Source organism: Diaphorina citri, unplaced genomic scaffold, assembly GCF_000475195.1.
Source record: "Diaphorina citri unplaced genomic scaffold, Diaci psyllid genome assembly version 1.1 scaffold9, whole genome shotgun sequence".
NCBI lineage: Eukaryota > Metazoa > Arthropoda > Insecta > Hemiptera > Psyllidae > Diaphorina > Diaphorina citri.
In genome coordinates, this window is record NW_007377448.1 from 559,133 (window position 1) to 574,095 (window position 14,963).

At 37.0% G+C, this 14,963-nt stretch overlaps 2 protein-coding genes across 2 annotated transcripts; one reads left to right on the plus strand and one right to left on the minus strand.

Moving 5' to 3' along the window:
• Positions 1 to 640: 640 nt before the first annotated feature.
• LOC103505471 (heterogeneous nuclear ribonucleoprotein 87F-like) lies at positions 641 to 12,782 on the minus strand. Its single transcript, XM_026820579.1, has 8 exons — positions 12,626 to 12,782; positions 6,836 to 7,109; positions 6,064 to 6,094; positions 3,289 to 3,298; positions 2,478 to 2,625; positions 2,070 to 2,246; positions 1,499 to 1,651; positions 641 to 900 (listed from the first exon to the last, which is right to left on the minus strand). Exons 1-8 carry the CDS (start codon positions 12,641 to 12,643, stop codon positions 641 to 643), a joined length of 1,071 nt encoding a protein of 356 aa, XP_026676380.1. The 5' UTR covers positions 12,644 to 12,782.
• LOC103505220 lies at positions 10,109 to 12,335 on the plus strand. Its single transcript, XM_017442442.2, has 4 exons — positions 10,109 to 10,263; positions 10,832 to 10,863; positions 11,119 to 11,359; positions 11,992 to 12,335. The coding sequence occupies exons 1-4, from the start codon at positions 10,224 to 10,226 to the stop codon at positions 12,207 to 12,209; spliced, it is 531 nt and encodes a 176-aa protein (XP_017297931.1). The 5' UTR covers positions 10,109 to 10,223; the 3' UTR covers positions 12,210 to 12,335.
• Positions 12,783 to 14,963: the final 2,181 nt, after the last annotated feature.

Consider the following 14,963-nt stretch of genomic DNA (forward strand, 5'->3'; position numbering starts at 1 on the left):
ATAGGTAATAAATATTGGGCACTCAAAAATGAGTTCAAATCTTCTGCACCATTTGGAAATCTTAAAAAAATGCCGGAAACACAGTGACATCTCTAAAAAGGACGAAATATAAAAGAAAGCATACACATAAATCAAGAAGTCCTGACATGGGAGATTCAAATAAAAGAAAATCTTCGATAAATAAAAATGGAATAAAAAAAAAATGCTTTATTACATATTTTCATACTACCTATACTTGTATAAAAGACAAAATGCAAATCTTCTCAATTAGATTTAAAAGCCCATACAGAGGAAGTATGGGCAGCAAACCTTTATTATTTTCATTCCAACTTTCCACTCTTTCAAAAGGATGAACATCAAAATAAAGAAAGATAATAACATCAAATATGAAATATGGAGAGCTGGTCTGCAACTTATGCAACTCATTCAAATGGGTTTAAAATCTTCAACACATTGAAACTCAGAAAACTTCTTCCTCGGAGTAATCATCTTGGTAATTCTTATATGCAACTCATTCAAATGGGTTTAAAATCTTCAACACATTGAAACTCAGAAAACTTCTTCCTCGGAGTAATCATCTTGGTAATTCTTCTTGTTCATTTGGAACGACACATAGGATGTGGACACATTCTGTGGAAACTCACCCATGACCGAGGCAGAGGCACTTGTAATAGGATAGGTAGAGTAGGAAGTACATGAAATAGGATAGGAGGTCCCTGATACTATAATCATCTTGGTAATTCTTCTTGTTCATTTGAAACGACACATAGGATGTGGACACATTCTGTGAAAACTCACCCATGACCGAGGCAGAGGCACTTGTAATAGGATAGGTAGAGTAGGAAGCACATGAAATAGGATAGGAGGTCCCTGATACTGAGGAGTAGGATAAAGGACTGTCTGTAGGAGAAAAGGACAAAGAAAATTAAACCTAAAATAACTCTGATTTTCATCAGCCCAAAGACTTGACTATACTCCAAACTTCATGGATTTTAATTACTCATACAAATCACTCTCAAGTCTTATTAGAGGCATTTGTCTTCATAGACAAGACCTGTGACAATCTTAACTATGTACAACTAGAAATGAAAAACATGTCTAATCAAAGATCTTTGCTTGACTATACTCCAAACTTCATGGATTTTAATTACTCATACAAATCACTCTCAAGTCTTACTAGAGGCATTTGTCTTCATAGACAAGACCTGTGACAATCTTAACTATGTACAACTAGAAATGAAAAACATGTCTAATCAAAGATCTTTAACATTACAATAAGTATGATCACTCATATAAAACAGGTACTGAGAAAATTCCAATACATACATCAACATCTTTGCAAGAAGGGAAAAAGATGCTGAGTGCAATCTAATGTAGGGGAAAATGATGCAGAAGTGGAGAAGTGTCTGAAAAAATAATGCTGGCAACATTCAGCATCAATTATGGGGATTAAAAAAAATATGGCTCATGATTCTTCCAAATACTTCAAAATGCTTACCTTGTCCACCCCAACTGTTGCCACCTTGGCCACCACCCCATCCACCACCAGACTGACCACCCCAACCTCCTTGATTTCCCCAGCCACCACCTTGCTGTTGTCCATTCCAACCACCTCCCTGATTGTCCCATGGGTTTGATTGGTAGTTGTCACCTGGAACGGATAAAATATTAGACTGAACCAATGCTTTCTGAGAGATTTTTTTCTTTGTCAAATAGGTAACACAATAAAAATTGGAATTGAATTGAAAAAATAATGAGGAAAAAAATCACAAATAGGTCTTTTTTCCCTTTTCTTCTCATTTCATATAAATTTAGATAGATGTAAGAGAGTACAATAATTTGGAGTACAGTTTTTTTGGTTGCAAAACCCATTTCAAATATGTGTCAAATTTAGAACATTTCCAACAATAAATTGCAACAGAAATAACTAATACTCTACACTTCACTTGTTTCTTTTACAATTTATTTGTATGGAATTTCAGAAAGTTACTGAGTCTTCCACCAAGATGTTTCCAGCAATAGCTTGCTGATCATAACATTTTCTTTGAGAACTAAATCAGGTATCTTACCCCATCCACCTTGGCCTCCTGATGGGTTCCATGAGTTCTGTGGTCCTCCCCATTGATTACCTCCTGGTCTACCTCCAGCACCACCACCTTGTCTAGACTGGGCAGAGTTGATTTCTGATCGGCTCAGTGCTTTTTTCACTTCTACACGTTTTCCACAGATGTTGTGAGATTTTTGTACTGGAATGAACAAAAAACATAAGGATAAGTTACACTTGACTAAGTCCTAATTTTAAACAATGAAATTGGGGAAATCACCTAGGTATTGAGGGTAGGGTTTTTCCTTTTTTTCTTTTTTTTTTCTATACTATCTTATTTGCAATATTTCTTCTTAAAAAAATACATACAGTAAATTTGTGAAATGGTAAGATATAAATTATGCTAAATATTAGGATATATTATTCAACTTACACACAATCTTGTCCACCACATCATAGTCGTCAAATTCAATGAATGCAAATCCCCTTTTGGCCCCAGTTTCCTTGTTGGTCACCATGTTCACACTCTCGATGGTTCCATATTGACCAAAGTAATCCTTGAGGTTTAAAGGTAAATAATTCTACTGGTAGGTGTTTTAGTGCACTAGAAGATTTCAGATACTTAGTTCTAACTCTTATATATAAAAAAAAAGTTAATTGAGTAGTGGCCTGTTCCATGAATGAATCTGAACTAACCACGTTCAACTCACTGTAAGTACAGAAAAGATTGACAAAAATTCCACAGACCTTGCTTTAACCCCCAAAGTGTTCAGGTACTTGCAGATGAACAAATTGTAGACTAGGGGGACTAGGTAATCAGAGAGATGAAAGTTAGATTAGTCACTAAGGATGAATGTATAAATGTTGAGAAGCCACAGCAATGAAAAATAAAGCTCCTTTTTGTGTTTAACATAACCCTATAATAACACTGGTTACTGTTTATTTGTGACATGACTTCTGAACAAGCATCAGGATAAAAATCAGAGCTTGTTAGGACTTTGGGCAAAAGGGCCCGAAGAACTTTGGAATTCTTGCATTGCTAAAACATAGGGTAAGGAGAGAGTTTCATCATCCCTAGGAAAGTATAGGTTGGACAGGCATATGTCAATCTACAAAAGTTACCTCCATAACTTGAGCTTCAGTAAGTGTCTGCTGACAATAATCATGTACAAGCCAACTTGTACCTCAAGCCAGTGCATTGTAAACTTGGATTTGCTTTCCAAATGTACATATTATGTACTTACTTTCAACTGGCTATGAACAATGAAACAAAAGGAAAAACCAAACTGTCAAAATGTGAAGAGAATACAACATAGAGTACTTACTTACATTTTAAATGATGAAATTGTGAAAAGAGTTGGGTAATTTCTTGTCCTCAATCCTTGTAATTCAATAGATTAGATAATATATGAGGTAATTGGTTATTTACAACATGCTGTGAAATCAAAACTCCCTTATTACAATGATAGTGAAACACCACACTATTGGGTGATACCAAAATTTGATTTTGATAAAAATAAAAAAAAAAATCACTGGGTTGAATCACAAACAAATTAGATCAAAGTTCACTTCAGGAAAGTACTTTTTGGTGGAAATTTAAAGAAAACAAGTTAAGAACCTGCTTAATTAATATGAAAGGATTTCACTTTTGCCTTAGAAGTTCTTAACCAAGCTGAAGTTAATCTTCTCTACTGAACAACTGAACTGAACATGCAATATGCAGAACGGCAAGGAATATGAGGGGGACCGCAGGCCGTTTTTTGGAAAACTTGATATTTAATTTGAACATTTTTAATTTTTGACCGGGTGGCAAATTCCATGACTGTTCCAGGTTTTATTGAACTTTTCACGATTTTCTGTAGTTTTAAGCTTTTAAGTTAGGGACTTGCTGTACTAATGGGTAGCCCCCGTGAATTGAAAAAAAAAAAAAATAAAAATAAAAATTTTCCATGACTTTTTGGCCAATTTTCAGATTCCATGACTTTTTCAGGTTTTCCAGTTTTTCCAGGTCGCGTATAAACCCTGATGTAAACTTAAAGACACCTACCCTGCATTTTTTCGTTTCGGTTTTTTTTTTTTTCAAAGTCTTTAAACTTTAAAAAGAAAAAACAGCTTGTGGTTATCAGCTCATACATCCATCCCAAATTTTCCTCGCTGAATTGAAAAACTTACTACAGATTGCATTTTCTCAATTTTCTGTCTAAGCAGTACTCACGAATTTTTAGTGCTAACCTCTTCTGTCCCATCACAGTTTTAAGATCTGGATCCACACAAGAGGACCAGAAAATGACCCCAATAAATTTAAAGGAGAAAGAAGACTACAAAAGCCAAGGTTATCCTAATCACTAAAAGTAATACTACACATACAAACCTTATCATTTAGTTTTACGTAGACCCCAACAGAGAGGATATTTTTCCAACACGAGAAAGATCATGTGAATGACCCACTATATTTTATCCAAACGTATTTGAAACAATCCTAGCCTTCTATGCATGTACATTAGCAACTCTATCACGAATATCAGGGGGATAACATGTAACTTGGTTTATTCCCTCGCATATGAGGGACTAGGGATAACCCTCTCCTGATGCAAAGTACATATCAGACTTTTTCGTTTAAAACAGGGGCACCCTTTACTTTTTAGTGTGTTGCTACATGGAAAAAAGTTCATTTAACATTCAAGTTGAATCAAAATAACTAACAACATAAATGTTAAATTGGAATCAATGGTGAGAGTAGTTGTTTAGTTTTTATTACAAGTTATAGTGGGGGGAGGGAACACAAAATACTATACTGAGATAAAAATGAGGCTAATGGAAATTAATAAAAAGTATTGTAAAAGATAATAAATAAAAGAAATTGAACAATGAAGTTTCAACAGAGATACACTCGGGCCTTGATTTCTTTTTCATTACAAAGCTTCCAGTTGATGGCCAACATAAAATCTTAAAAAATAGTTCTACTGCCATTATAAATGACTGTGAAGCTGAGGGATTACAATACAGCAAGTTAAAAAAGCGTGTTGTTAAAAGTATCAATACATAATTTTCTGATGTCCCAAATGTGTGTATTGGTTGTAAGATAGTTTAATAGGTACTACATAAAAGCCGACTTGTTACATTACAATTTGATTCCTTGTGGTACGACGAAAACGTAATCACTACATAACGTCCATACTCCATCCTGTATACTACAAGCCATGCTATCAGACTGGCCTAGAGGTATTCTTCATACGCTCCTTAGCTGGTTTGGATTCACATTGGCCTATTTTGAGTTGAGGTTCTATGCTGCTAGTGGACTGAGGAGTGGCCTAGTTTTCTTCATGACTGTGGTCTGCTATTAGGGGATATAATTGGGCCTATTTGCTTGACGTTCTAGGTTGGCCTATGCACGTGACGATCTAGGATGACTGGCCTATGTTGCTACCTGGATACAGTGGCCTATTTGTTCATGTCTAATAGTTCTCTTCATGGTCTAGCCTAGAACCTAGGCCTACATCCCTTCTGATCTCAACTGGAGAAGTATATCCTGCCTACCTACAATACAAAATACAAAAACAAACAGAATCATGAGTAAACTGAAATAGAAAAGATGAGTAAGTTTGTAAATGTAAACAAGAATAAAAAAAAATGTCATGGTTTGTTATCACTGAGTAAGCAGTGCCCAAAGAATGTAACATTTAATCACCAAATTACACTATGTCTTAGTGCCCATTGTGAATCAAAATTCAACTCTTCTCTGATCTAATTGTGATTGATTGTACCTAATGCTCTGGGCACAGTAATATTAAAATTCAATTTTTCCTTTGAATCAAATCTGTCAGCGAAGTTCAAGTTCTTATGACACAACACTTGGTTGATATGAATACTTCTTTAACTATTAGATTAGTAAGTACTTTAGATTAAAAAAAAAAAAATAACAAGCATATCAACTTACCTCATGTCAAATGGAATCTGTACAACATGAACTGTTTCATGCAAATGTCAAGGAACACACACAGTGTAAGGGTTTTTAATACCTTCTGCCACCGGCACCACCGCCACCTCCAGCTGAAACAAAAAAAATCAAACAGTGATTATGATTACTCTCCTGTGAATCTACTATCAACATTCTTTTAACCCTTTGGTGACCGATTTAAACTGTAGTTTACAAAAAATAAATAAGTCAAACGAAAATTTTTCCAAGGCAATACACTTTTGCTAATAAAATAGCAGTAGCATATGATGCAATGGCTCAATCAGTGACCTATCTAGATACATAGATACAACATGCTTATCTGTGCCACATTAGTGATTAGAAGAGTTAGCATTTAAAAAGTGTTTATGCAGTTTTGATTTCAAGGAATTCCTCAGATTAAAGCAATATCATTTCAAGGTTTCATAAGGGGACGTCATACAAGATCACCAGGTTGCAGTGACAAAGGCATTTCTGATATATCTAATTATATTGAGAACAATAAACATCCCATAATAGGTACCTATTTATGTAAACCATCTATTAATGTATAAGTTTGTTATTTTACTTTTGCCTATTGTAACCTTTCATTATTCAAGTTTATATATTTTTTTCTTTCTTTGTAATCTTTGTAATATATTGCAAATAACACATTTACATACCTTGTTGATACTAAAAACGTAGGACTGAAAGGTCCCTTTACTCTTGAAGTCTAAACAAGAACTTACATTTTCAATTCCCGTTCTGAAATTACCATTTGTTCTAATGCAATTTGAACCTTCGTGACCCGCCTAACTTTTACCTACAACAAATATAGGATCATGAAAATAGAAAGCTTACTTCTCTAGGGACAGCTCTCTTGGTTTCTACAACTCGTCCATCAATTTCATGAGGTCTGTTTGACATGGCTTCATCCACCATTTTGGATTCAGAGTATGTAATGAATCCAAAGCCTCTTGATCTTTTGGTGACTGGATCCTTCATGACCACGACATCCACAATTTCACCCCATTGTTCAAAGAAAGCCTTTAAACTGTCATCGTTGGTTCTGTAGTCAAGTCCACCAATGAAAAGTTTGCGCAGGGACTCGGGCTCTGAACACTGACTGTCCTATAAAACGGATAGGAAGAGAATGGGTGTTACAAAACTGAAAGAATGAAAGTCCGCTAGAGTAGGTACCAGCAAGCATGCTGATGTATTAGTATAGTTTGTGCAGTTGAATTTGCACCAAGGTGACCAAGGAATAGGCTTGGTTGATGGCGAAAAAGCCTGGCCATGTTTTGGGTTGTATGGTCAAAGTTGGGGGGGTGAAAGTTTCCTATCTATGCCCACATTAGTGATTAGAAGAGTTAGCATTTAAAAGTGTTTATGCAGTTTTGATTTCATGGAATTCCTCAGATTAAAGCAATATCATTTCAAGGTTTCATAAGGGGACGTCATACAAGATCACCAGGTTGCAGTGACAAAGGCATTTAACAAAGCGAATAGCCCTACTTATATCAATACCAAATTTCAAGGTGTGATGCTCACCAGCTTGTCCATATGGAGTAGGCCTTTGACTGTTATAGCCACCACCTCCTCTTACTGGACCACCTCCATAGCTTTGTTGATAATCATTGCCAGAGGCACCACTGTTCCAGCCACCTCCAGTCCCGGCACCTGAAAAGCCACAATAAGACACAAACATATTACTACCTATAGCTCAATTTTAGAAAGACCTGCAATAATAAGAAAGAAAAAAGGGGGGAATGCAAAATAACTCAAGTAAATATCAAATTTGTGCAAAAAATAAATCACTCCACATCCAAATTCATGGAAATGTCTATAGTACTATAATATAACCAACATAGGTAATTATAAGGATTACATAGCTTTACCAGTACAGGTGATTTAATCTTGTCTTCTAACTTCACTCAATGGATATAAACATACAACACATTTCATTTCACTTAATGGAAAGATTCCAAACTTGTGCCAACATTATAGAGAATCCCCATTGCACTGATTATAATAGGGAAAAGTGGATGTCGACCATACATTACTGTAGCAAGAGAACAAATAAGAATTGCCCAGGATGTGAAGGCAACTCCAGAGTACTACTTGCAAACACAAACCAATTTAAAAATCTAAAAATAAAATTAATAAATAAAAATAAAAAAATATAAGAAAAGTACTAATGGCTTATACAAAATTTAATACATATTGCATAACTCCCTTCATTTTTATTTTTTATTTTATTTTATTTATTTTACAGATGTAGAAGTGAGTAGTATTACCGCACACGTGGTAAACCGTGCATTACCGTACGTTCTTGAGGGGGAAAATCCTTCAAGTATTGCATGTTGCATAATCTGTTAAGATAACGGGCTCTCTGAACTGAACTTACTCCCGCGGTCTTTGAATCTCTGGGCTAGACGCATGCAGCACGTGCTGTAAACGTCAGGTCTACCTGATAGTGAGTGGCTGGCCTGAGGATTTCTCTTTCAGGTATGACTGACAGGTACCTGCACCAAGAAAGAGTAGCATCCTGTCAGTTAATTCATAACCCAAGCAATAGCTGTGGCAGTTGTTACGAGAAAACACCTGTCCCAATCTGAGGAAAATATTTATCTTTTATATTTCGGGCTATGATTAGCTGATGAAGATTAAAAAGTCCGAAACGAATCTTTTAGGTGATACCTTCCTAATATGTACAGGAAAAAAGCTCAAAAGAAACTAGCGTTTCTCTCGACTTTACCTTTAGCCACAGGTCGCTCAAATTTTGCAGACAGCTCCCATACTTAGTGATGATCAAAAGTGTCCGCGGACCGGACCTCGAGAAATGTACAGTTTGGCCGCTATTATTTAATGCCAAATCTTTGAAAAAGCTCAAAAGAGTTCGCGATGCTCAGGCCTTTAGATTTCAGCCAGAGTCGCTCGAACTTATACGGTTATACAGGGAAAAAGCTTATACATATTAAGTTCATAGAGTCATCATGTCATGAGTGCAATGGCAAAAATAATTACGAGTTGGAAAATCAACAAGTTGTTGATGTAGGTATTGTAGCTGAACGTCAAACACTTAAATTAACATAATTCTAATTAGAAGAAAAACAATAGGAGGTCCTTACAATGAGTTATTTGTTGTAGGTACTTCTGGTAATGGTTCCTCTTTTTCGATAAACACTAATACTCGTACACCAAGGTGAATGAAGTACCTACCTGATAGATAAGCACTAGTGGCGGATGGTATTGATGTATTTTCAATAGGTACTTGGGTGAAACTATAGTTGTATTTTACTTCCTTTGGCCGCTAGTTTAGTTGGTACGCCATCGGAATCGGTAGGTACCGTTCGAAGCAGCGACCTTCAAACAACGAGCATAAATCACAATCCCAGCTGGTTGAGCATAATAAAGGATATACCTATACAATACATACGTGTATTCTTTTTGAACAGGTTTTGTAAAGGAAACTGTAACTGCTAAGGTATTATCGTCCAGAAATTGAAGAGAGAAGGGAGACAGGATAGGAGAAAGCCAATCGTTCCGAGAGCGAACATTATCCGTTCAGGATGAAATCCGCCCCGGGCAGGAATCGAACCCACGGCCTAGCGCTTACAAGGCACACGCGCTACCAACCAAGCTAACTAGGCTGGCACATGTTAATTTGATTTATTCAAATTTTCTAGTTCGCAATACATACGTGTATTCTTTTTGAACAGGTTTTGTAAAGGAAACTGTAACTGCTAAGGTATTATCGTCCAGAAATCGAAGAGAGAAGGAAGACAGGATAGGAGAAAGCCAATCGTTCCGAGAGCGAACATTATCCGTTCAGGATAAAATCCGCCCCGGGCAGGAATCGAATCCGCGGCCTAGCGCTTACAAGGCACACGCGCTACCAACCAAGCTAACTAGGCTGGCACATGTTAATTTGATTTATTCAAATTTTCTAGTTCGAATCCCGTCCATACTGGACTATTCTCTCGCATTTCTGGGGAGAATTCTTGCCATGCCTACCTGTAAAACTAAGTAGGTATGTACCCAAATACAAAATTACAGTCCCCAACCTTCCTCACTGATGTACCCATTAGTCGATAACTGGATCCTTTTGATTCAACCGACACTGGTCAGCTCACCAGTGTATAAATATAGGCAACCTTACAATAACAACATTGAAGTCACCAAGTTACCTACTTCGCAATAGGGTTGTTTTCTTTTTCCCCGGTGTTGTGATAGTGAATAATTATGTTCCTCGTTTCGTTACTAGTCCTCACGATTTGCTCGGGTAAGTTATTTGGGGCTAGATAACTAAATAGTTACTGGGCAACTAGGCTAAAAAAACCATGGAAATTTAGCTCCCAAACACTCCTTATAAGCGCTAGGCCACGGATTCGATTCCCGCCCAGGGCGGATTTTATCCTGAAGGGATAAGGTTCGTTCTCGGCTGGCTTTCTCATATCCTGTGTTCCTTTTCTCTTCGATTTCGGGACGATAAACCTTAGCAGTTACAGCTCCCTCTATCAAATCTCAAAAAAAAAAAAAAAAAAAAACTAAATACCTAGTTACTGGGCAACTAGGCTAAAAAAAATCCCATGAAAATTCAGCTCTCAATAATTATTATCCCATGGAAAATGATCTAGTAGCGCCTACGGACAGAAAAAATAAATAATTATCAAGAAGGGAGCCCAGGATGTTACTTTTACTATTCCCCCCCTCCTTTTTTCAACCTAAACCTTAAACCCAGATAGCCTTGGTATGGGGACCAAGTTTTCCAAATTTGGAATCTTTAGCTTGAGGAGTTGGGCTGTTTTTTCCCCCTCTTAATTTCCCTGTTTTTGTTTCTATTTTTACAGGAGTCGTTTTCAGCGCTCCAGAAAAATACGACGTAAGTATTTGTGAATAAAACCATGATGTATGGTATTAATTAATAACAAGCACACATTTTGTCAGCACGTAAGATTTTGATCAATATAATCAATTAATCACACATTTTCTTTCTTTTTCATAATAATTTAAAAGTCCATTAGCGATAACAACTTTCATTGAGTTAAACTTCATTGGCCTCTAAGTTTGTGTAAGACAAAAGTTAAACCCCTTTTGTACTTTCCATGACATTACTTCATTTCTAAAACCCCATCAGGTCGCCAAGAGAGAAATTCAGTCGGACGGCGGGTATCCTAAATTTCCACCCGAGAATGAAGAGTTGGGGCGAGCCCAATTCAGCACCAAGGATATTCCTGTAGCCCCTCGTCACAAGAGAATGGACTACACACAGGCATTGGAACAAGCCCAGTCTATGTTCAGCAAAGTGAAAGAAATGTACAGCAGTATGCAAGGATCATCTGCAGGAGGGGAAAGTGATACGGAAGGAGACAATCTGGGTGAGTTATCCGGTTATGTTGAACAATCTGGGTGAGTTATCCGGTTATGTTGAACAATCTGGGTGAGTTATCCGGTTATGTTGAACAATCTGGGTGAGTTATCCGGTTATGTTGAACAATCTGGGTGAGTTATCCGGTTATGTTGAACAATCTGGGTGAGTTATCCGGTTATGTTGAACAATCTGGGTGAGTTATCCGGTTATGTTGAACAATCTGGGTGAGTTATCCGGTTATGTTGAACAATCTGGGTGAGTTATCCGGTTATGTTGGAATTTGCATATACAAGGACTTTGGTTAAGATCGGTGCAACGCTTGGCGGTATTTTGACCGCTTTTTGGCGATTGACGGTGTAATTGAACACTATCTCGGGAACGGTATGAGCTACAGACTTGAAATTTGGTAGGTATGTAGTACACAAATGTGACAAGGATGCAACACAAAACGTTTGGTTAAGATAGATGCTGCAGTTAACGGTATTTGGACCGTTCTTTGGCGGTTTTCAGCTATATCGACTAAACGGTTAGAGATATTGTAAAAATTAGGGTAGAAGAACACCCAAATAAGCATAATTCAATAGGATAAGGAAAGTCGTGTGATGTTCACACCAGATTTTTTTTTTTTTTTCTCCACAGAAGAAGAATCCAGAGCGTCTGATCGCAAGGTGAGAGAGGTTGCGGAAAAAGCTGAAGCAACCCCTGACCTGAGTCAAATGTCTCCCGAAATGATCAAGTTTTTTGAGAAGGCAATGGAGCTGTATCAAAAGTTCCAGGAATCAGAATCGGCAGCAGGTGGCAGCTCAGAAACAGCACAAGCTGCTAGCTCGGAAAAAAAAGAATCAAGCAATGCTTGAAGACAGCTAAGTATCAATCTCTAATCACGTGCTAAAGGCGGAATGAGAACACCCCATGGAATGAAAGCGCCAAACCAAGACGAACATTGAAACGAGAAAATATATGATTTACAACATTCACCCAAGACATTTAAAACTAGAAAAAACTACCAACTATCAAACCATCAATTATATCCAGAAAAAAACTAAAGCATGGGATTGTATTCTAGGATTCCAGGTTCGATTCCCGAACATATTTTTGTATCCGTTGCAAAACGAGAGTGACTTAAGTCCCCCTTGGTGAAAGTTTCACAGAAAATGGGAAAATGACGAGAATTTCTGGCAAAAATACTTACATCGTATCTGGGCTTCATGTTGCTGATGAAAGTTTCACAGAAAATGGGAAAATGACGAGAATTTCTGGCAAAAATACTTACATCGTATCTGGGCTTCATGTTGCTGATGAGATAAAAGAATTCCTAGGTCAAAAACAGATGAAAACGAGGAAAAAAACTAAAGACGACGACTTTCTTGGATCCTGAAAACCGGCGTCACTAGAGAGAGTGGAAAAACAAAATGGCGGATTTGAGTTTGAGCATCGTTCATGACAGTGTTGCCAGGTGTAGGAAAACAGATGAAAACGAGGAAAAAAACTAAAGACGACGACTTTCTTGGATCCTGAAAACCGGCGTCACTAGAGAGACTAGAGAGAGTGGAAAAACAAAATGGCGGATTTGAGTTTGAGCATCGTTCATGACAGTGTTGCCAGGTGTAGAAGTGAGTAGTATTAGAGACACTTAAAACCAGAAAAAAACCATCAAACCATCAATTATATCCAGAAAAAAACTAAACCATGGGATTGTATTCTAGGATTCCAGGTTCGATTCCCGAACATATTTTTGTATCCGTTGCAAAACGAGAGTGACTTAAGTCCCCCTTGAGTAGTATTACCGCACGCGTGATATACCGTACATTACCGTACGTTCTTGAGGGGGAAAATCCTTCAAGTATTGCATGTTGCATAATCTGTTAAGATAACGGGCTCTCTGAACTGAACTTGTCCCCCTTGACTATTTATTGGTTATTTATTTTCCATCGAATACGCAAAAACAAATTAAACACGAAAAACACAATATGTAGGTATTTCAATATAAAATACATACTGCTTGGAATGCGTTTTTATTTTAACTTAAAATAATTGTTTAAATGCAATCGGTATGAATATAGGTATTGGAGGACAAACTTAATGAATAAAATAGGTAGGATAGAAAGGTAGTAATAATTGAAAGAACGAATTGAGTTTGAAGTTTTAACTCGACGATTTTGTATTTCATTTGTCTGTAAGTTGTTCGTTTCACCATAACACTCGTACGGTTTGTCCGATTTCAATGAAATTTGACGAAATTGTTCAACACAATGAGGAAATTTTCTCCGATTATCAGTTTTTATTAGACATTATTATTTTGCGACTAGACTACCTGATAAAAACGCGGACAGTTAAAACTTAAAACTCTGACGAGGTAACAATTCTAAAATTTCAAAATTCAATATTTAAACACCATGTATCTAAATATTGCTTCGTTACTTAGTACGATGAAATAACAGGATCAAAATTTGACTAGAATTTAGAACAATAACAGGAAAGTCACACAAAGAGCCATACTAACTTAACATGATAAACACTTACCCGCTATAATATATTGCTAGCCCATGAGGCTCAGATGTGTGCCACTAACGTTGCTTGATTTCATAAATGGGTGCACTTAGGATTCAGATACAACTTGCAACAGTAATTTTCATTGCTTCAATGGCGTCGAACTGAACTGAGACTAAATCCACAACAGCTTACTGCTACAGAACAAGCTGGCTAGCTGATTTGATCATCCAACAGCTCAAAATTACCACTTTCAAATTACGTCTTCTTGAGGTAAGGTATACAAAGGTATGGCTCATGATTCTTCCAAATACTTCAAAATGCTTACCTTGTCCACCCCAACTGTTGCCACCTTGGCCACCACCCCATCTGAACTGAACTGAGACTAAATCCACAACAGCTTACTGCTAGAGAACAAGCTGGCTAGCTGATTTGATCATCCAACAGCTCAAAATTACCACTTTCAAATTACGTCTTCTTGAGGTAAGGTATACAAAGGTAAAGGTAATTGGGAATTTCCATGAAAAACAAAAGGAAATTTAATTTTAGACTGACTCAGCAGAGAAAAAAAAGAAAACAGCTCAGTTCTCAGTTTTTGTACTGGAACAGACAGGTGTAGGAAAGGGGGGATGGAAATGTAAACAAAACGAGCCGTACCGGCAATCAGCTGATTTCATTTTATCTGAGCTGACTGTGTACAGAGCGCAGCACTTGAGAATAAGGTCATTTCAGACGATGCGCGTAAAATGTTTGATCTAGCATGAACCTAGCCCGGCCCGGAGAACAGAAAGTTAGAATAACAGTAAATTTTCGCGTACTCGCATCTCGTAGAAGTAATCCAAGATGAAATGTCAATGCTTACATGCTAGGTAATGTGACACTACTGAACATTTTTTCTTTTTGTTAATTGTCCCTGAAATCACCTAATATTCATCAATCTCAAGTATTGGAAAACATCTGGAGAACAGAAAGTTAGAATAACAGTAAATTTTCGCGTACTCGTAGAAGTAATCCAAGATGAAATGTCAATGGTTACATGCTGGGTAATGTGACACTACTGAACATTTTTTCTTTTTGTTAATTGTCCCTGAAATCACCTAATATTCATCAATCTCAAGTAT

Bases quoted from the DNA above. Each gene is read 5' to 3' on its own strand.
- LOC103505220 (XM_017442442.2), top strand. From the start codon at position 10,224: ATGTTCCTCGTTTCGTTACTAGTCCTCACGATTTGCTCGG. The intron at 10,264-10,831 runs GTAAGTTATTTG...CTATTTTTACAG, and splicing joins AGTCCTCACGATTTGCTCGG to GAGTCGTTTTCAGCGCTCCA. The intron at 10,864-11,118 runs GTAAGTATTTGT...AAACCCCATCAG, and splicing joins GCGCTCCAGAAAAATACGAC to GTCGCCAAGAGAGAAATTCA.
- LOC103505471 (XM_026820579.1), bottom strand. The intron at 1,652-2,069 runs GTAAGATACCTG...TATCCGTTCCAG, and splicing joins AGGAGGCCAAGGTGGATGGG to GTGACAACTACCAATCAAAC. The intron at 901-1,498 runs GTAAGCATTTTG...TTTCTCCTACAG, and splicing joins CAACAGTTGGGGTGGACAAG to ACAGTCCTTTATCCTACTCC.